The sequence below is a fragment of the Bos javanicus genome, chromosome 16, assembly GCF_032452875.1.
Source record: "Bos javanicus breed banteng chromosome 16, ARS-OSU_banteng_1.0, whole genome shotgun sequence".
Lineage (NCBI taxonomy): Eukaryota > Metazoa > Chordata > Mammalia > Artiodactyla > Bovidae > Bos > Bos javanicus.
Window position 1 is genome coordinate 24090616 of NC_083883.1, and position 22975 is coordinate 24113590.

Consider the following 22975-nt stretch of genomic DNA (forward strand, 5'->3'; position numbering starts at 1 on the left):
TCTCGAAGAGTCAGACACGACTGAGCGACTTCACTTTCACTTTTCACTTTCATGCATTGGAGAAGGAAATGGCAACCCACTCCAGTGTTCTTGCCTGGAGAATCCCAGGGATGGGGGAGCCTGGTGGGCTGCCGTATCTGGGGTCGCACAGAGTCGGACACGACTGAAGCAACTTAGCAGCAGCAGCAGCAGCAGGAAGGTGACACAGGCGTTCCTCATTAACCTCACATATAGATAAGAAAACTGAAGGGCAGTGAAGCTAAATGATTTGTCCAAAGCCTGCCACTGGGAACACCAAGTGTTGAACCCATTCATTCAGATGCTTATTCGCATATTTATGTATTTACTTCTTTACTCATTCATGTGCCAGGTACTGAGGCACTGTTCTAAGCACTGGCAAAGAGGGTGGAAAACACAGTGGTTGATTATACAAAGCCTTATTCTAGTTGGAGAGACAGAAAATAAATAAGTAATATGATGTTACTAAGTGACAGTACTATGAAAAAGCATTAAGGAGGGTAAGAGACACAGGGAGAGGTGGGGTCCTCTTTTAAATGGAGTGGTCAGAGGGACTTCCAGGGTCAGGGTCCAGTGGTTAAGAATCCACATTCCAGTGCAAGGGAGCACAGGTTGGATCCCTGGCTGGGGAACTAAGATCCCACATGCTATGCTGCCAAAACATTAATTTTTAAAAATATCTTTAATGAAGTAGTCAGAGATTCTATAGCCTGAGCCCTGGAGTACTGAGTACTCTCACCTCTGCTCCATACTGCAGACTCTTGTAGCTGAAGCAAGTCGATGGTCATGTAATGCTCTATAAGCCTCTCCTTTTGCAAATGTTGCCCAGGGCTTAGCATGTGCACATTTGAGTGCCAGAACCCCTCCAGCCCAAGATCCCCCCACCCCCTAGACATCCAGACTATAATGCAGTTCTCTTTAAAAGCCCGCAAAGTTGGACTGCCTTTTTTGGCTTCACATATAGACTATAACCTCCTTAGAAGCAAGAAGAACTTGCACATAGTTTATAATAAGTATATGCTGATTAATCAGTTGATTGATTGATAACATAAAAGCAATTGAAAGAAGTGGGAGACTGCTCCCCTTATTCAACAGTCATATAGTTGCCAGTCAATTCACTGGAGAGATTTTCAAATCGATAAGGTCTCTCCGAGAAAGCCCAGCCTCTCACCATTCCCTAAATCACAGGAGCTCCCCTCCTACACAAACCCATCAGGTGGCCAGGGTCAAACACTAAAAAACCAGATCAGTCCAGGTTACCAAACTAAGGTAGTGGGGTCAATTGGTGACATTTCTGCCAAGAGTGGAGGGTAGCAGAGGGGTGTGAAGAAGAGAACAGAGAAATGGAGACAGAGAATTAGTCCCAAATTATTGAAATCAATCCAACAAGCTATTGTGCGGGAAATGGACTTAGGTAAGTGACAAAGACAAAATGATTCAGGTACTTTGAGCTGCCTAATTTTCACAAACATAGCTCAGTCCTGTGTTTATTTTAAAACCTTTTTATTGACAGCACCATCGAACATCTTTTGCTTTTAAAGGTATGCACCTGTGCATATATCCCTGGGGGACTTCACATGCAATTAGCAATGAGTTATTGAAACTTTATATCTTAGAGTTTTAATAATTCCCCCAAATGTGACAATTATACTTCAGCAAAATCGCCTGTGAGGACAGAAGGAAGACTTCAAGCAACAAAACTCCACAATACTGTAACATAATTTAGACCTCTAGGAAGGAGTCATTCTCCCCTGAAAATCAACATTCTTTCCGGATTATTCCCATCAGAATTCAGAGCAGGTTCAGTGTCTTGGCTTCGTACCAAAAGGAGACCACTGATCCACCTAGCAATATGCAAGAAAGTTCCATGTAAACAAAAAAAGTCCAGAAAGAAATACCTGAAAAATTCCATTAAAAAATGACACATCTTCATTAGCTAAATTCCAGATTCCTAAGAACATTCAGATGACAGTGAAGACTAGAGGCTGATGCGAGTTTCATTTGAGCAGCCAGTTTCCAGATTCAACAACTTCATTTCTATTTTATTCCTGTGGCTAATCACATGCAAATACACTCAGAAGCACAAATAGGTGACAATTTATCAGCGACAGGGCTATACAATAGGCGTGCTTGCTCAGTCTTAAATAAAAACCCAAACTAGGTCATGTTTCATCATTGCTTTTAAACCAGTCTTTTTTCACAATCTTTAATTGCAAGAGTGTGAAGATACATTAAATCTGGGATAAGTCAGGAAATGTATTTTGTCCTCTTGGGGAAAAAATGGATATAATTTGGCAAAGGAGTAAATGAGTCATGAACAACAAAACAAATTTTTTTAACGCCTGAATTTGTCATTAGCCCTAAGATGAGCTGTTTGTCAGGGACCAATAATAAAAAATATCAGGTTTAAAATCAGTGGAAAATTAAGCACATTAACTCCAAGAATCAATCATGCTGATGTGCTCTTCTCATTTAGCAGTGAGTCCATCAAATTGAGGATAGTCAAAAGTTGAAGAGATCATCACAGAATAGTGAGAGCATTTCATTCACTGTTACATGGTCTGAACTGTACAATCAGGTTGGTAAAGGCTTTATTTTTGCCAACTTGTATTTTTCTTTAAATATCCAAATTCCTATGTAAAGATAACTGTATTTTTACAGTTTGGTCTCATCTTTTAAAATTATTTTTTTAAAGAGTAAATTCTGCAGAGTGATTATATTAAAAGGATTGTTGGACCCTGGAAGGTCTTTCACCCACAATATCCCTCAAGAACCCTTAGGTTAAGTCAAAGACTCAGAACTAGGGGCTATTCTGCTTCCTGGGGGACCTGTGACAGTGTCTGGGAACATTGTTGGTTGTCACAACTCGGTAGGGTGGGGTGCGGGGGAAGTTACTGATATCTAGTGGGTAGAGGTCAAGGGATGCTGCAAAAAGTCCTACAAGGCACCAGACAGCCCCACGCAACACAGAGTTATCCAGTTCAGAAGGTCAAGACTGGCACAGCTTAATAGGGACTTCCCTGGGAGGTCCAGTGGTTAAGACTCTGCATTCCCAATGCAGGGAGCACGGTTGGATCCCTGGTCCGAAAACTAAGATCCAGCATTAAAAAAAAAAAACAAACCTCTTACTACCTCAAAAGGCAGCTGCCTTATTATAATCCAAATCTACCTCAGTGATCTCTTTGACATTCAAAGTACCCCTTCCAACTGAACTTTTCAGTTCCTGATGTACCTCCACTAGAGACTGGCCACTCCGTTGCCAAAAAGAGAAGAAAGAAAGAAAACAAACAAAAAGTAGCTAAGTATGGAGAACATTCTAAATTCTTCCTCAATGTCTCCTTATTTTAGTGAACAAAAAATTAAAGGGATAATTTCTTTTTCTGTCAACAATGGATCCTGATAGCCCAATGAACATTCATAGTTGCCAAATACGAGAAAAAAATCAACCTCTATTTTCAAAAACATAGTTGAAATTTGGGAAATAAAAGCAGACATGGTATTTCCTATGACTGGTGCTGAAATAATGTGGAAAGGACTCTTTCCATAGAAATAGGAGGAAATGGTTAAGTGTTACCTCGTGTCCCCAGGTTAGTGGGCCTGATGGCTGGTTCTGATCTGACACCCAAAGGATTCCTTAGACGCTTAAAAAGTTATTTTCAGTTCCTAGGGACAAAGAGGGAATTTTTCTGGAACTAACCTAAACAAACAGCAAAGCTAAACTGGGTAGCAGGATTTTTCTAATCTCAGAAAAAAACAGTGTTGTTTAAATCCACTGTTCATCAGGCACCATGGCCAATATGCAAAGGGAAAAAGAAAACTCTTGCATTGCATTGGGAGAATTTAAATGTAGGCTAAAAGGGAGAGTAAAACCCAAGTGAAAATACCATAGAGCAAGCATCAGATGCCTGAGGCGGCAAATGCTAACACTTAACCCAATACAAAAATATTGCACTTAATTAGCTTGTTTGGACATTATTAAACACACCAAGCCAAACTATATTCCCTAATTTGGTATGTTCATAAGTGTCCATCAAGATAATTTCCTGAGGTTAGATTTAATTATGTTGGAATTAAGAGCCTTTTCCTTTGCAGACAAATACTTTAGAGATTAATTAAAGAATATTATTTGGATGTAAATGAATATGCATTCCTTTATCCAGCTGCACAAAAACGATAAAATGATATTTTCCTCTTTTTCATGAAGGCAGAAGGATACAAAATCAAATTAGACCTTCAAATCTGGAAGTGAAAGACAGATTTCTTCTTTGACTCCAATCAATATATTTCAACCAACATTTACACAAGAGAATTTGATCCGCATATTACTGTGGTGAGTTTCACAGACAGAGAATCCTCATTTTGTGTGAGGACATGCCATACTTTCAACATTAAAAATAAAAATGTCTTATATTTCTCTCGTTTTAGCTTTAAGTCTATATACGCTACGTGCATGTGTACATGCTGTGTCACTTCAATCGTGTCCAACTCATTGCAACCCTATCAACTGCAGCCTGCCAGGCTGCTCCATATAATACCATTAAGTATATATGCTGAATAAACTTCTGGGATAAAAACATATTTAGGCATTTTTATATGCATTTTTATATTTATGTAATTCATGACCAATTTAAACTCAGATAATGAATTTAACAGGAATAAAAAATTTCCTGTGCTACTGACCACAGTTGCTTCTTTACTTCAGCTTTAGAATTTAAAACTAAGACACAGCTTTTTAATGGTGTTTGTGCTGAAAAATGTGGGGGCCTTTTCTGGTCCCAACCCATAACTTCTTACGAGAACTGTGCAGATTCCAGACCATGCAGACTCAATGCTTACAGTCTAAGGGATGATCTTTCTCAGTCAATTTTGCAACCCTAGAATCAAAGATTCTAGTTGTCTAGTAAGGCACCTCCCATTTGCTTATACCTATTTTGAGACTGTTGTGATTAAAACATTGCTGCCTAAACAATTTGTTAAACACGTGACAGATGTTTCTCCAATACTAATATAGGTTCATTTTGCAAGCAAATCAGATTGTAATAAATGTATCTGAAGCTTGGTAATATGGGTCAGAGAAAGTAAGATGTAACCTCCGTGAAACACATTAAAGGCAGCAATTTAAGACATGCTTGTTTCTCCCTTGGACATACACTTCTTAATAAAATTATTAGTTGAAAACTATAATAAATATCTTTAAATATATCTAAGTAAAGGAAAGTCAATCTAGCTTATTTGGGGGAGCGAGAATGCATACTCAATGTCATACATTCTTCTATCCTGAGAAAGCTCATTTTCTCCTGGTAAATGCTACATAGATCAATGTGATCATATAAAAGAAAACACAAGGGAAATTTGGGTAAATAAGCAAATCATTAACAAGCAATAAATGATATCAGTCCCAACTGGACTGACTCTAAAAGACAGTATTTAAGTACTGTGTCATACTTAAAGAAGTAGAGATATTCCCATACTTCCAAGTGAAAAACACAAGCATCTTGTATTCTTAAACATTTGAAGCAACCTATAGTTGTAGTTTATTTTCTTGGGCTCCAAAATCACTGCAGGTGGTGGATAAAATTAAAAGATACTTGATCCTTGGAAGAAAAGCTATGACACACCTGGACAGCATATTAAAAGGCAGAGATATTACTGTGCTGACAAAGGTCCATCTAGTCAAAGCTATGGTTTTTCCAGTAGTCATGTATGGATGTGAGAGTTGGACCATGAAGAAAGCTGAGTGCCAAATAACTGATGCTTTTGAACTGTGGTGTTGGAGAAGACTCTTGAGAGTCCTTTGGACTGCAAGGAGATCAAACCAGTCAATCCTAAAAGAAATCAGTCCCGAATATTCATTGGAAGGACTGATGTGAAGCTGAAGCTCCAATACTTTGGCCACCTGATGCGAAGAACTGACTCATTGGAAAAGACCTTGATGTTGGGAAAGATTGAAGGCAGGAAGATTAGGGGATGACAGAGGATGAGATGGTTGGATGGCATCACTGACTCGATGGACATAAGTTTGAGCAGGCTCCGGGAGTTGGTGATGGACAGGGAGGCCTGGCGTGCTGCAGTCCATGGGGTCACAAAGAGTCGGACACAACTGAGAGACTTAACTCAACTGAACTGAATAGTTGTAGTTCACAGCAGAAAGTCTTTTTCTCACCACTTCCTGAAATGAAGAAATCATCAAAATGCATTTTCTTCCTGCCTTTCCACATCCTCAGTAAACTCAACATCCTCTAATGTTCTGAGAATATTTTCTATCTTACCAGGTATTCATTTTACATTCATTAAAAAATGAGTCAAAGAAAAAAAAAAAACTTCTGCCATGATAGGATTACCTAACTTTTCTCTTTTATGGTCACCCAGTGGAATGGAAAAGAATATAGCTGTTATGGTTCTTGAGTTTTTTTGACGTACTTGGCTATGAGCTCACCTGAGAGTCAGCTAGAAGTTCTAGTCAATTTAAAACAAAAAGCTACTTTGAATCCTGCGTCCACGATCAGAGTCCCAGCTTTCAATGTCCCTGATGTGTACACTAGCGCATTTGCTTCGGAAAATAAATGTTCAAACAAAACTGTTGAAGAGCAGCATGAAACACCCAGGATAATGTAAAGGAGTTCTCAGTCACATAACAATTAACAGACCAGTTCAACTAGCATCTCAAACCACCAGCTGCTTACGGAACACAGAGCGTGCTCACTGGTCAGTGCCTACAGCCCACAAAGTTCTTCCCACAAGCCAAGCGAGTGGTTCCAAAGTGCCTCGTCTATATAGTCTTACTGATGTGGGCACCAGATTAAAAATGTGTGCTGTTGACATAACGTGAGTCCTCCTGAGGTTTGCCAAGAGCTTGTCCGTGGTCAGTCAGACAACCTTCCAAAGATACTTCAATAGCCACTTCGGTGGTCTGTCGTCTACGGAGGACATCACCCTGGGACATGTCTAGAGGGGGACAGCCATTGTGCTCCGCACAGCCATTGACATGGGCCAGTGGCAGGGCCCCAGGGGGACAGCACAGCTTCTTGGCACAGCTCTTGGCGATGCAAGGGGAGCTGCAGAGCAGCTGCAAGTCCTTCTGCTCCAGGGGCTCCTTCAGGTCTGCCTTCTCAAACTGGATGGTCACACTGTGAATTCCGGCGTTGTGGAAGATTTCTCGAATTTTTCTGCTGGCATCCTGATCTCCCCCATCCTGCTGACACTTGATGTGCAGAGTGGCAATGATCTTCCCACTTATAAGCTCCCAGATGTGGACTTCATGGAGACTGCTAATTCCAGGCACAGCAGAGAGCTTACTCACTAGAATAAGGAAGAGAAAACAATAGCCAAGGTGAGGGCTGTAATTGGAACATGGAACCACCGTGGGACAGGTAGGGTCCCTGTATGCCTTCTCACCAGAATGATGTCATTATTAAGAATAAAGAAAGGAAAACAGCTGTACCTATACGAGCACATTTTCCCATAATCTTCTTCTTCCTCTCTGAGTTCCTCTAACATACAGGGTTAGCCCATAAAAGGCAATTGAAGAAAATAAGATTCACAACAGCCCTCCCAAAATGCCCAGGTTGTTGAGTGTACAAGGCATTAAGTGCTCTGATGGATTGGCATAGGAATATAAAATAGGATGCCTTTTTTTAAAGGGGATTTGGCAATATAGAACAAAAACTTTTAGCAGCAATTCTAATACTAGGAAATTAACCAAAAGGAAACAACCAAATATTTACATATGAGAATACTTTGGGCAATACTTTTTGTGTTAATGAAAAAAAATGGAAACAACAAGGAAACAGTCAATTATGTGACAGGTGATGACATAGCTGTGAAAAAGCAAACTGCATATTTAAGGCTATGAGGAAAGGTATATAAGGTATTTTTAAATGAAAAAGCCAATAGCTGGACTGTATATGTGGCATGATCTTTTCCCCTTTTTTTAATTAAATGGTGTATATACACATACAAAAATTCTTAGGCAGATAAAGTCTTGTTTCAGTGAATGACTGACACAAAAATACTGAGTGTTAATTTCTGGGTGGTAGGATTATGAGAGATTTCTATTTCCTTATTTAGGCTCTTCTGTATTTTTCATACTTTCTAGCATTTATAAACATGGTATTGAACAGTGAATCCAAGCAACCTATAGCCAGATAATCTGAATTCCAGTTTAGTCATTTACTACCTGCAGGACCTGCATGACCTTACCCAGTCCCTCTGTGCCTCAGTTTCCCTACCTGGAAATTAAGATAATCACAGTACCTCATAGGATTATTTTAAGATTAATATGAGTTAATACAAGCAAAGCATCTGGACAATATTACCTAGCATGTAATCAGTGCCATTAAAGTGTTGCTATTGTTATTACAGTCTAATTTTAATATTAATATCTGCTTTATATATATACATATGTATGTGTATGTGTGTGAAAGTCACTCAGTCATGTCCAACTCTTTGCAACCCCATAGACTATGTGGTCCATGGAACTCTGCAGGCCAGAATACTGGAGTGGGTAGCCTTTCCCTTCTCCAGGGATATATACATATATATAACTTTGTTAAAAGGCAATAAAAGGATATATATCACAAATTGCCATTGGGTTGGCCAAAAGTTCATTCAGGTTTTTCCAAGATGTTATGGAAGAACCCCAAAGAACTTTTTGGTCAACCCAGTATGTGTTTATTTTGCTCTCTCCATGAGGAAACAAGCCCCTGGAGAGAGCCTCCTTCACCTCTGTCCTCCCCAGCCTGCAGCACTGCACAAAGATTAGGTATGCAGAACAGTCACACTGTAAATCACGCCTCTGGAGGGAAAGCCTAGCCACGGCAATACAGTGTATTAAGACCCATCAAATCTAATTTCAGCTAGCTGTCATGAAATAAGGTCTTCCAATTTTCAGCCACATAGTGGGCCTAGGCTTTAGTTCATGTTCATGGTCTCACCGATGAAGTAATGATAGAAAAATAGCAAAGATTCATTAAAAAAAAAGTGTTTTCCTATAAAAAACATTCTTTCCATTTAAAAACACTAGAACTAAAGCTGTAAATTCAGTTTCTCACCAATATCTGGACAGCTCCCATTTAGACATTCTAGAAGGTCTCTAAAAATGTTACTCTCAGATGCACATAAACTGCAGTGAGAGCTTGCCCTTCTGTTTGAGCAGAGCAAAGAAACAGATTTCACTACTGAATGAGTGGATTGAAACATGGTCCATTTGCCTGTGTTTTAAGACACACGGTGACTTGCATGCCCACAAAAATCAATTAACTAGAAAGCAGGATATAGAATATGAAGGAATGACTCATATTTTCAGAATAGGGGGAATACAAATCAAGTCCTGGGCAGAGTGGCCTTATCTGAGTTAGAATAAATCCTTGACATGAAGTCAATAAATATCCCAGGAATATTAATAGGGACTGCCCAAGGAACACATTCTCAAAAACTCGCGGTAAAGTCAGAGAATGACGGGCTAAAAAGGACCTCTGGTTCTCGGAGCTGCGAGTCATCTTAGTAGCTGTAGTCGTCTACGAAACATAGAAGGATGTCTCAATTGCTTGGTGATTTAAAGTATTTCAAGATACATAAATCAAACACTGCTCTGAAATAATGCTGGCGCTTTGGCCTGAAGAACATTCAGTGGGCAGCGGTTTGAGATCTGAATGGCATGACTTACTCAGCTCTTCCATGTTGACACCTTTGGGGACCATCTGCAGCAGAATGGCAGCAGTCTCCTTGATGAGTGGGAAGGCAGATGATAAAATGATGATGACCATGACGACAGTCAGGCTGGGGTCAATGTAGCACTGCCAGTTACACGGGTCCTCGCGTTTCAGGGGAAGCACATAGAATATGATGGCCGTGATCACCACCACCACTGACCCCAGGGCATCCCCCATCACATGCAAAAGTACCCCTGTGGGGAAGAAAGAAAGACCAATCAAGCCCAGATCCAGGTCTGGGAGCCGCATGACACTCAGTGACTTGGCTTCCCAGCTCCATGAATACCTGTTGCTACTTTTTTTCTGTTCTGTTAGAACAGCAGGCTGGATTAGAAAGCAAAAACAATGACCATTGCATCACAGAAAAACAAAACCCCAGACCACCATCCCATGACCCAGAGAACCCGGAATAGCCTAAGAAGATTCTGAGCTGCAAACGCCTGCAGGAAGATGGACTGGGCTAGTTCAAACTGCCACATTCCCTTCCCGAAATATATTTGCCTACTTTTCACTTAGCCTGTGGTTACTTAAACTGCATTTGGTGTAAGAGATCCTCTGGAATGTTCCCACTAAAGAACTCTTTGTCTCAATAAAATAACATTTAAATTCTACAGATAATAGCAAAAATTGAGGTTGCCTTTACTTAAGGGAACCACTTTGAAAAGCTTTAATTATGATATAGAAAACATGTCATCCCAGCAAAGAAGATCTAAATGTCCAGTCATTTGTTGGACATAGACTAAATAAACTGTGCTTAGTCATTCAGTCCTATCTGACTCTTTGCGATCCCATGAACTATAGCCTGCCAGGCACCTCTGTCCATGGGAATTCTCCAGACAAGAATACCAGAGTAGGTTGCCATACTCTCCTCCAGAGGATCTTCCCAACCCAGGGATTGAGCCCAGGTCTCCCACATTGCAGGTGGATTCTTTACTGTCTGAGCCATCGAGGAAGCCCAGACTAAATTGGGATTTAGTGAATTAGGTGAAGATTTGTCAGAAGGATTATACAGTATAAACATAACATTTTTTGTTTTTGTGTCTTTTTTTTAACTTTCTGTACATCAGAATCTCTCTCTTCAAAGTATGGTTCGCAGCTCCAGTATCACCTAGAAGCTCGTGAGACATACAGAATCTCAGGCCCCACTTCCAATCTTTTGAGTCCAATTCTGCATTTTAATAAGATTCCCCAGGTGATTCAAATGCAGATAAAAATTTCAAAGCGCTTCTCTAGAAGAAAGCATATGAACTAAGAAAGATCTGCTCTGTCTCTCCAGGTATCCCAGATTCACTCAATAGAATTAATAATGATCTAAAATACTAACAAACTCACTCATGGCTGCGACTGAATCGTTCCACTTAGAAGAGGCTAACTCTTCCTCTTGGCAACTTCTGAGTAGCATCATGGTGTCAAATGGCATTTTGAAAACATACCAAATGTAAATTGTGGCAACTTCCCCCAACCAAAGAAGCACAAGAATAAAAGGAATCTCCACATCTCCTCCAGGCTGAGTATCTACTAGTGGCAATAGGATCCTGATTCAATAAATACATTAAACAGTCCGATTTTTAAATTCTGTGCCCACTCTGTCCACCCCACCCCCACAGGAGTGTCTTACTTCCCAGTCCTTGTCCTCAGCCACCAAGACAATCTCAAAATGTTCCCAAGAATTGGTCTCGAGAAGAAACTGAAGATCAAAGCTTTAACCTTCCCCAGGGCAGTACCAAACACTACCATAAAAATATGAAGACCAATTATTGCCTTTATGCACTCAACATCATTTTCACTGCCTGAGACTGTCCTTCTCTTTTTCACTCTTCATTTAGACTATAAGTAACATAAGGGTGAGGGTTGTACCCTAAATTTCCTTTGTTTATTTAGCACTGGAGGTATACCATCTAGACACTTAAAAAGTATTTTCTGGTTGATTAGTCAGAACTCCCACAATACAAAGTAACTTCTGCCTCTTAGTAAGAATAACTGTAATGACAGCCAAGATATATGCGCCAGACATTGTTGTATGTTACATGTATTGATATTTATACACTGAGTGCTTTTGAGGACTCTCTGAAGTGGTTAGTCTCTCCGTTTTACAAATGAGGAAACTGAAGCACAGAGTAGCTAAGTGACTTATCCAAGATCACACAGCTAAAACATGTTTGAGTGGGGAAATAAGTCTGCATAGTCTGACTAGAGAATCATTACATATCCTGCCCCATCTAAGTCCCAAATTCCAGTTTCAGGTTCTCCTTCTGAGAAGTCCCACTACTAGCTCCTAAGAAAAAAATGTTCAAACTTATTTTTCACATAATCCACAGTAAGGACCCTATTTTGCATCCTAGCCCAGGCATAAACGTACAGTGAAAGAAATATTTCTGGAAAAACCAAAAACCTGTCCTTATACAGGATTCATTACTATTTTTCTATTTCATTCAATTCTAGTTTATTTTCTAAATGATGATCATACTCTACTAAATTGATTTTATGACCCAAACTATCATGACCTGTTTGAAAAACTGCTTACAGCATCATGTCACTAAATTCCTGAGACTGGTCACTGCGGTGTGTTTTCTGGCCTCCCACGCAGAAATGGTCTTTATCTTCTGGGGACCACAGTCCACTGGCAGGATTCTGAGATAAGTAGGTCAGTAACTTCTAGAGGGAAGACTATTCCCTGTGATGGGAAATCTCAGGAAAGGGGTCTCAAGAGACGGTTCTCAAGCTTCAGGAAAGGGTTCTCAAGCCTCCAAAGAGGAGGCAGACTTCAAAAGGCAATGATGTCCCAGGCAGGGAAACAGCCGGAATGTGTTCCAAGCTCAGAACTGGAACGAGGCTGCAGATGAAGACTTGTGAGGCAACGTGAGAGACAGACCTGACGGTCTCTCTCTCTATGACTCACGGACCTTGTGAACATCAACCTCTTACAGCAGCAAGATTCTCACTGGTGAACTAGGGATGGTAATAACGTCAGCCTCTCTTCCCAAAGAGGCTAGCTCTGAAGAGGCCGTGAAACAACATCCGGAAACCCACTGAGAAGTAAGCGCACTGAACTGATGGGGAGGCAACTGGTTAAGGGAATCCTCCGTGCTGTTCCGACCAGCATGTATCTCTCGCAATAACACAGCGATGTTCACACTGCTATTATCTCCCTTACATAGATAAGGAAACTGAAACTCAAAGAGGATACTTTGCTTGCCCAAGGTCACCCAGCTAGTTAAAGGCAGAGACGGAACTCAAACCAGACCTCTCTGCTAAGCACATTCCTCACCCGCTCCACGAGTGACCTGGGCCCTGAAACCTGGGACCCTTTGTTGCAGTGCTTGCAACTGGACAAAGGCCTCCTCCAGCAACAAAATACAAAGAAACTATAAGGGACTAAAAATAGCTGGGTGTATGGGCAGTTGGGGCATATTATGAACAGTAAGGATTCCCTGGTGGCTCAGACGGTAAAGCGTCTGCCTGCAATGTGGGAGACCCGGGTCCGATCCCTGGGTCCGGAAGATCCCCTGGAGAAGGAAATGGCAACCTACTCCAGTACTCTTGCCTAGAAAATTCCATGGATGGAGGAGCCTGGTGGGCTACACTCCATGGGGTCTCAAAGAGTCAGACACGACTGAGCGACTTCACTCACTCAAGATACAAAAAGACCAAAAAGCCCAACTTCCACTTTTGAAGAGCCTGGAGCAAAAGCAGGGAACTGAGAATGCCCTCCACGCACACGTCACTACCAAAGGGGTGGGCAAACCACCTAAGTAAGCCAATTCTCCAACCCAATCCCGGCTGACCCCCACCTTCACCCCATATAGGGAAACAGCTAAACTGTTACCTGTTCTCACTCACCCGCAACCCCAAAAACGCAGGAGGGGTGGGTTCGATTCCTGGGTCCAGAAGATCCCCTGGAGGAGGAAATGGCAACCCACTCCAGTATTGTTGCCTGGAAAATTCCATGGACAGAGGGGCCTGGCAGACTATAGCTGTGGGGCCGCAAGAGTCAGACATGACTGAGCAACTAAACAACAGTAGATTATCGGAGTGCCTGCAGTTGCTGAGCACCCTTGACTTTCTTGTCTGGCCTCTAGTCAATTTTTATTGATTAAGGAGGCCAAGAACCCCAGTCGGTAACAGTGGGGAAGTCAGGGAGACTGTTAAAGGGTAAGGGTGAGGCAGTAAATGAGTGAACAGAAGGACAGAAATGTCTAGAAAGGAGCATTGGCACTAGAACAGCAAGTCCTTGAATGTCTGCAGTGTCAGGGCCTCATTCTGGATGCAATGAAGGTTTCAGAGCAGATTCTGCTGAGACCTCATCTGTGATTCAGAAAGATAGATCAGGCAGTAAGTACTGTCTGAGAGGCAAAGATTGCCACCAGGAGACACCCAGTCACCTGATTAGGTCACGGTGCTCACAGGTAGCTCTGCAAAAGCGAGGACCCTTAGCCCTGGCTTGCTGTCTTAAGATAAAAACAAAACCAAAACACTGGCATATAGCCTGGAAACTTGATATAAGTTAATGTGTGTCCCAGCATGTATCAGTGGTACTGAATTTATTGAATAACTGGAAACATAGTACCTTAGCACTGGGCATTATCAAGTGCTGAGGAAGGATGGGAGATCTTTCTTAATGGGTTAAAAAAAAAAACCCACAAGAATTAAAAAGAAACACCTCCTCAAGAGAGAGGGGATATATGTATACATAACAGCTGTTTCACGTTGTACAGCAGAAGTCAACACAACATTGTAAAGCAATTATACTCTAATTAAAAAGAAAATAAAAGAAATACTTCATCCCAGGAGATTTCTTTTCAAAAGATGTCAAGATTGTTATTCACCCATTTATATTTATACTGAAATAAAAAGGGTTAATTGTCTTTCTGATACCCTGTTGCAGTTTTTCTTAATGGATCATGTTTGAGCCTAACAAATAAAATCAACCACAACAAAGGGCACTTGTTTCTCTGATGAGAATTTTAAAGAAATGTGCTTCTGCTGTGCTTTGCAGCAGAAGATGGGGTGTGTTTTTTAGAAGGCATTTTTTATTCCATGGAAATAAGAAAATCAAGAAATGGCTTTTGCCATGCTATTCTCAGAAATCAAAACCAGAAAGTTACCTAAATGTCCATTAACCAAGAATGGATAACTACAAGGTGGAATATTCACACAGTGGAACATTATAATGAAAATGAATGATCTAGGACAACCTTCAACAATATGGATGAATCTCCTCAATGTAATGTTGAGTAGAAGAAGCTGGGCAAAAATTGTACCAACTATAAGATTCCATTCATATAAAGTACAAACGCAAGTACAATGAATCCATGCTGTTACAAGTCAGAATAGTGGTGACCTGGGAGGGTGGCTAGTGACTAGACAGGAGCATGCGGGGCGGGTGGAGGGGGGGAGCCCTGGGGTGATGGTATCTTCTATTTCTTGATCTGGGTGTTGTACATGGAAGTGTTCAGTTCACTAAAATCCACTGATTGCATATTTATGATATATGTACTTCTGAGTATGTATATTACACTTGAGTAAAATTTTTAAGTTAAAAAAAGAGAAATGGTTTTTGTTCACAAGACTTCACATCAGCTGTTTGTTCCCCTGAGTGTCTGGGAAGGACAGTCTTGCTTTCTAAAGCAGTGACTAAAATGTCAGAAATGTAACCATTCAGTGGACTGTGGACACTGGAGAAGCCAGCCATCCTGATGGAGTCCAGAGGCAGTGCAAGATGACAGAAAGAGCCAGAAACAGAAGCCCAAGATCCCAGCCCTGCCTCCACTGTTAGCTGGGGTGACTTAAGAAGTCACCAGAATCTCTGGTCCCTTTTGCTCATCTGTAAAGTGAAGGCCTTGGAGTCTAATTTCCCCAAGGCCTTTCCAGCTGTAACATGCTGTGGTCTTTCCCTGAATGAGGACACAGGATTCAAGGTAAGGCCAGCTTGCCCCTTGGCCTGAAATACAGACAGGCTCCTGTTAACATAGCCAGGCACTGAGCTCACCTGTCCCTGAAGCAGCTTAGGTTGGAACCCAGCAATTCCACTCACCACCTGAAGCACAATAGAATCCCGCTCTTCAGGTTGTTCTGAATGCTAAGTGACCTATTCATGAATGGTGCCTAAGAGCAAGCGTGCCCTCCATAAAAATGTTAGCTCCCAGATGTCTCAGACCTCCCAGACCTCCTTAAACAACAACCCCATGAAATGGGTACTACTGCTATCCTCATTTTAAAGATGAGGGGTTGGGAGGCTGAGACAGGTTCAAAAGTTGCCTCAAGTCATCTGGTTCTTAAGTGGCAGAGCCCAGACCCAAACCCAGGCAGCTTGAGCCCAACCCCAATCTTTTTGCCTCTGAATTCTTTACCTCTATGGGAGCTACCAGTGCATTTTGTCAGCCCCTGTGGACCGCAGGGCTCAGCTAGGTACGGCAAGGCACTTCACCACTGATGTTTTTCTACCCAGGAGTTCCAATAGCTGTGGAGCGAAAATGAGCAGGATCATCCAGTTTTCCCTTACATACGTTTCCCAAACGAGGTCACAATATCTACTGGGACCTACTCTTCATTCTTTGCTCCTTTCCACCTACCTGTTCTCTTTCTCAGTAACATAAGATGAGGATGAATAACCAGCAAGCTCACATATGTGGCATCTTAAAAAAGTTAAAAAACAAGCTCACAGATACAGAGAACAGATTGGTGGTTGACAGAGGTGGTGGCAGGGAGCGGTGGGTGCAAAATGGGTAGATGGAGTCAAAAGGTACAAGCTTATTATAAGATAAATAAGCCCTAGAGATGCAATGTACATCACGGTGATTATAATTCATAATACTGTAACCCATATTTGACAGTTGCTAAGAGAGTATATCTTAAAATTTCTCATCAAGAGAAAATAAAAACTTACTATGTATGACAATGGACATTAAGCATGCACTGCTATTAATCTGTTAATATTTATACAGTGGTGATCACTTCACAATATTATACAAAGATCGAATCATTATATTATATACCTGAAACTAATGTTATATGCCAACTATATCTCAATTAAAAAAGAATAAAAACAGAATGTGCTTTGAAATGGTAAAATGCTATGATGGTGAACTCCATTTTTAAAATTCACTAAATTATATATATATATATATATATATAAACTGAACCTTAAAAAAAAGGATAAATTAAAGGATTATGAGTTTTCATCATAGATTCTCTTTTCAAAAAGTGTCACCACCACACTATTTAGAAATTCCCCTATTGCAGTTAACTTTTTTTAAACAAATTCATTTAGAAATGTTTAGGAGCTCATGTGTTGCTGTTGTTCTTTTTTGCTTTTCTCTCTGGATTCATTCTGGATATCACTTTATAAAACAGATGTGAGATTCTCAGAACTGAAGATATCTTCTGTATTACTTGTTTTTCTTTGTAATATTTACCTCTAAGCCCCACTTCCACCTTCCTCAAATCAATTAAAGATAAAGGGCTGCATAATCTTTGTTCTGGCTTTCCTGGTAACTCACTATAAAGAAACTGCCTGTAATGCAGGAGACTCGGGTTTGATCCCTGGGTTGGGAAGATCTCCTGGAGAAGGGAATGGCAACCCACTCCAGTGTTCTTGCCTGGAGAATCCCATGGACAGAGGAGCCCGGTGGGCTATAATCCATGAGTTGCCAAGAGTCGAACACAATTGATCGACTAACACTTTGTCTTTCACTCTTTGCTGAAATTCTCCATCAGTTTGGGGATTGACCCTTCCTGAATCTCTCTGAAGAAAAACCTGTACTCAAGAAGTTGGAGAGGGGAAATACAGTATACCATGTTAGTGTCCAGTGAGAAAACTTTTGAAATCTCAGTGCTGACCTTCACCCTGAGTCTGTGACCTTGAGCTCATAGTAGGAGAGATGCTAGTGATGTGCCTTCCTTCTGTCTCCCCGAACCCCCACTTTGGACATGGAGGTGGAGATTCAAGTGAACCAACAGACAGACCCATCACAGGAGCATATTTCTGGCCAAAATAAGTGAAGCAATGAGGGTCACTGAGCAAGTTCACTTGGGGCATGACCTTGGATAGATCCCACCTACTCTCTTCCAAGCTTTATCAAAATGATACTCAATTCAAACAGGCTGCGCTTTATGTTCACAATATCCATGGGTGGGCAAAATGGAGCAGTAGCAAGCCAGAGATCTGGGGGGCCCTGGAGCAGGCAGCATGAGCATGAGCCTAAGTAGAACAAGGATAAATCATTAGCAACTCTGTCTCCCGAGAATCGAGAATCGATGCCACCATTAGGCAAGAGACTAAGGTCATAGTCTCTACATGTAACCGGCCAACTTTCTAACACACCTATGAAAAGGCAAACAAATGAAGAGTTCAGCGCAGTCCATATGTAACACTTAAAAGGATTTCAACTTAACCCCAAGTCATTCCTACCTCTGATATTCAGGGCTTCGGACTTTTTCTCCTTTTTCATCGTCTCTTCTGGCTCATTCTGGGTGTTCAAGGAATCACCTGCATTCAAAGAAGAAACCTCGTGTTGTGTATAAGTTCTACAAGCAAAAAGAACCAATGGACTCAAAACACAGTTTTGTTATTTTCAAATCCTACTACCTTCCCAGATTCCCGCCTCTCCAAACACGCAGTCCAATTTGGGCCTTGAAATGAGCCTTGTGATTTTAAAAAAAAAGGGGGAGGCGGACATGGGAACCCACCCTCATCCCCCCCAAACCTTTAACTCGCAAGAAGACTGAAGGATGCGCAAAGGGGGAGAGGGCAAACAAGGTGCACATAGCTACAATGGAGGGGGAGGGGTGCTATCTGTTGCCCAATAATAATAACTGATCTCCAAGGAAATCAATACTCTTATACAAGGAGACTCCTATACAAGAGGGAGGGGGAAAGAGGGGCCCAAGGATCCAGGAGGAAAAAGAGAAATTGTAGGAATATGTTCAGTTAGCGGCAGAGACCTAAAGCCGGCCTGCAGTGGAAATCGATTACTTTAAGCAGGCAGGTATAAAAGAGGGCGAGGAGGAAGGGACCGCGCGGGAGGAGGGAAGGGCAACGCGGGCCAGAGGATGCAACCGAAAGGCACCTGCTACGTTTGAGAACACGGTGGCCCCCTTCTCATCCTTCCTGTCCACCGAGGACGCGCGGAGGGTCACGGCCGAGTCGCGGCCGGGGGCGGGCAGGGCGCCGGCGTGCCAGCCACATTCGGCGCCTTGGGGATCCCCGAAAGCGCCGCGGCTGCCGACCCCGGCCGCGGGCTGCGGATGCTGCTGCTGCTGCAGTCGGCGGCGGCGGCCACAGCAGGCGAACCAGGCGGCGCAGTCCTGGAAGATGAGCAGCCCCACCACGTTGACCGCCAGCCCCAGGGCGCCCACGATGAGCACCAGTTCGGGGTCATCAATGCGCTCGGGCCGGGCCAAGCGCAGCACGGCCTCCACGAAGATGGTGAAGCAAAGCGCGGTGAGGAAGACTGCGTTGCTGAGCGCGCCCACCACCTCGGCGCGGGCGTAGCCGTAGGTGGCGCCCAGCCCCCCGCGGGGGCGCCGGGCGATGTAGCCGGCGCTCAGCCCCACGCACAGCGAGATCAGGTCCGAGAGCATGTTGAAGGAGTCGGACAGAAGCGCGATGGAGTTGCCCAGGTAGCCCGACACCAGCTCCGCCACGAAGAAGGCGACGGTGAGCACGAGCATGAAGAGCAGGCGGCACGTCTTGCCGGAGTAGCGGCCCATCCCGGCCCGGCCGGACGCCCCGCGCCGCCTCCGCCGCCACAGGTGGGGCGCGACGTCCTGCACTCCGCGGTGCCCCGGTCCCCGCCTCCCGGGCCGCCCTGCCGGCCGGCTCCCGGGGCTTCTTATAAGGCGGAGGCGGAGGCCGGCGGTCCCAGTCCTCGCACGTCCAGAGTCTAAAGGAGGGGCCGGGCGGGACCTTCCGCCGCCTCCCCGGCCGCTGCCCCTCCCTCGCTGCTCGGCCTCACTTGGCACGTGGCCACCGGCCAGTGTCTGTGCTCCTAAGAACGGAAGTGGACAGAGAGGGGGGCTGCCCAAAAGAGGGGGCGTGCCTGCACGGCACTCGTCACAGACACCCCCTAAGCAGCGGTGGGGTTCACCCGACGACCCGCTTCTGAAGTCCCTCGGGTCACCCGGGCCGTGACTGTTGACTCAGGGATAAGGACCTTGACTGCTGTGGGGTGTGTTCGCAGTGGTGGACGTGAGCACCTTCGCGTACGTGCCCAGACACCAATTCATTCCCCACTAACCCGGGAGCACTGACCTGTCCCCCACTGCCCTTCCCGTGCTTCCTGCCTTGCATTTCTGAAGTCTGAGCTGACTCGGGGCTCCCACTCCACTACCACGGTAGTAGAGCTATTTTATTCCACTCTTCTTGTTCACAGCCTTCTTAAAGGGCACGTTGTCGCTTCTGTCACCCCTTCATGGCCCAGCATCTTCCCTTGAGGATCTTGGCTCACAAGGCGGCCTTCCGGAGATAAGCCGCAGGCAGCCCTGGGGGAGAGGGCAGATTGGACTGTGCGTCCCGCCTCCCACCCAGCGCTCAGAAAGGCAGTTTCTTTGCAGTAGGTGCAGGTCCCTGGGCCACCAAAGAAGCCAGGGTCGGCCCCCTCTGTGTACTTGTCTCGTTCTCAGTTGAAGAGAGTATCTCTTCACCCCGGTGGGTCCCTCCCAACATGACCTGATACTCAAGAGTTCAGTGACTGACCTAATGAAGACTTATCCCAAATAGAGATCTTCTGTTGAGAACAGGCTGTAGTCCAAGTGAAGAAGCCCAGAAGAGGGTTTCTCAGGGAGAAACCAAGGATAGGCGTCCTGGAAAAAGGCTGTTTGCTCCTAGTCAGTTCAGGGAGTGGGGTGAGGGGAACCCTTGCAGGTTTCCTTTATTGGTTTGTTTCAGTGTTATACTTTTGTCTCATTCTGAAAAAGATCTGAGGGTGAAGTCAGATGATCGCTCTTCTCCCTCCCCCATTACCCAACTCCTGAACTTTAACCATTGATAAACACACACACAAACACACACACACACACACATGCGCACACACACATCTGGTTTGGGCTTGGAAATGAATAAAAATGTCTCACTCCAAAAAAGCCACAGAATCCATTCACGGAACATTCTAATCCTAATTCCCATTGTCTTAGCCTTGTAAATCATGATCTTGTCTTTTAATGGTCCCTGAGGGGCCTTAAAATGCATGCAAAAACCTCCTGAATCTGAGCATTCCACCTAATATCAGGTGAGCCTTGAAATTCTAAATTCGGGGAGACTATTATGCATTCCTTTCCCACTTCCAGGAAAATATCAGTACACTGAGAACTGAGGAAATTGATCTTTCAAAGTCTTCTCTAAAAATTAATATTAAAATGATCAAGAACGTAAAAGCAGTAAGGAGATACAGGCCAATGAAAGTTTTGAAGCTGAGTGGCCTCACACAAGTTCTTTAATTGTCCAGGCCAGTTTTAACTACTGTAAAGAGGGAATAATAACTGTATTCTCACAGGGTTATGAGGATTGAATGGGTTAGTAGGCATAAAGTGACCATAACAGTGATATTGTAACAGATTATAATAGCAAGCAGTCAATAAATGTTAGCTGCTGATTAAAAAAAAAAAAAAAAAGCAGACAGGAAGAAATAGAAGGTATGGAGTGAGGAAAAAGAAACCGGGCAAGAGGAGGGAAGAGTGAAGTAATTCAGAGGGCCACACTCAGTTCAGTTTCGTTTGGTTTCTCAGTCCTCTCCGACTCTTTGCGACCCCATGGACTGCAGTACACCAGGCTTCCCTGTCCATCACCAACTCCCAGAGCTTGCTCAAACGCCTGTCCATCAAGTCGGTGATGCCATCCAACCATCTTATCCTATGTTGTCCCCTTCTCCTCCTGCCTTCAATCTTGCCCAGCATCAGGGTCATTTTCAATGAGTCAGTTCTTCGCATCAGGTGGCCAAAGTATTGGCATTTCAGCTTCACCATCAATCCTTCCAATGAATGCTCAGGACTGATTTCTTTTAAGATTGACTGGTTTGATCTCCTTGCTGTCCAACGGACTCTCAAGAGTCTTGTCCAACACCACAATTCAAAAGCATTAATTCTTCGGTGCTCAGCTTTCTTTATAGTCCAACTGTCACATCCATACATGACTACTGGAAAAATCATAGCTTTGACTAGACGGACTTTTGTCAGCAAAGTAATGTCTCTGCTTTTTAATATGCTTTTTAATCTAGGTGTGTCATAGCTTTCCTTCCAAGCAAGCAAGTTTTTCTTCTGTCTTTTAATTTCATGGCTGCAGTCACCATTTGCAGTGATCTTGGAGCCCCCCAAAATAAAGCCTGTCACTGTTTCCATTGTTTCACCATATTTCCACATATTCCCCGTGAAGTGATGGAACCTGATACCATGATCTTAGTTTTTTGAATGTTGAGTTTTAAGCCAACTTTTTCACTCTCTTCTTTCACTTTCATCAAGAGGCTTTTAAGGTCTTCTTTGCTTTCTGCCATAAGGGTCATGTCATTTGCACATCTGAGGTTACTGATATTTTTCCCAACAATCTTGATTCCAGCTTGTGTTTCATCCAGCCCGCATTTCCCATGATGTATCCTCCAAGCCAAGCTTCAGCAATACATGAACCGTGAACTTGCAGATGTTCAAGCTGGTTTTAGAAAAGGCAAAGGAACCAGAGATCAAATTGCCAAAATCTGCTGGATCATGGAAAAAGCAAGAGAGTTCCAGAAAAATATCTATTCCTGCTTTATTGATTATGCCAAAGCCTTTGACTGTGTGGATCACAATAAACTGGAAAATTCTGAAAGAGATGGGAATACCAGACCACCTGACCTGCCTCTTGAGAAACCTATATGCAGGTCAGGAAGCAACAGTTAGAACCGGACATGGAACAACAGACTGATTCCAAATAGGAAAAGGAGTATGTCAAGGCTGTATATTGTCACCCTGCTTATTTAATTTATATGCAGAATACATCATAAGAAATTCTGGGCTGGAAGAAGCACAATCTGGAATCAAGATTGCTGGGAGAAATATCAATAACCTCAGATATGCAGATGACACCACCCTTATGGCAGAAAGTGAAGAGGAACTCAAAAGCCTCTTGAGGAAAGTGAAAGAGGAGAGTGAAAAAGTTGGCTTAAAGTTCAACATTCAGAAAACTAAGATCATAGCATCTGGTCCCATCATTTCATGGCAAATAGATGGGGAAACAGTGGAAACAGTGAGAGACTATATTTTGGGGGGCTGCAAAATCA

General features: G+C 43.2%; 1 protein-coding gene across 3 annotated transcripts in view; it reads right to left on the reverse strand.

The window, feature by feature from the left end:
• Positions 1 to 1504: 1504 nt before the first annotated feature.
• The window catches only part of SLC30A10 (solute carrier family 30 member 10), a 39969-nt gene continuing 18498 nt past the window's right edge, over positions 1505 to 22975 (reverse strand). Inside the window, exons 1-4 of one of the 3 annotated variants that reach the window (XM_061382222.1) lie at positions 18797 to 20157; positions 18139 to 18216; positions 9683 to 9922; positions 1505 to 7317 (exon numbers count right to left, since the gene is read on the reverse strand). In XM_061382222.1, the coding sequence (XP_061238206.1) occupies positions 6818 to 7317; positions 9683 to 9922; positions 18139 to 18216; positions 18797 to 19439 (1461 nt within the window). In that variant the 5' untranslated portion in view covers positions 19440 to 20157 and the 3' untranslated portion in view covers positions 1505 to 6817. Of the gene's footprint in view, positions 7318 to 9682; positions 9923 to 18138; positions 18255 to 18796; positions 20158 to 22975 lie in introns of those variants that run through there. The other 2 variants (XM_061382223.1, XM_061382224.1) reach the window with 2 other exon arrangements.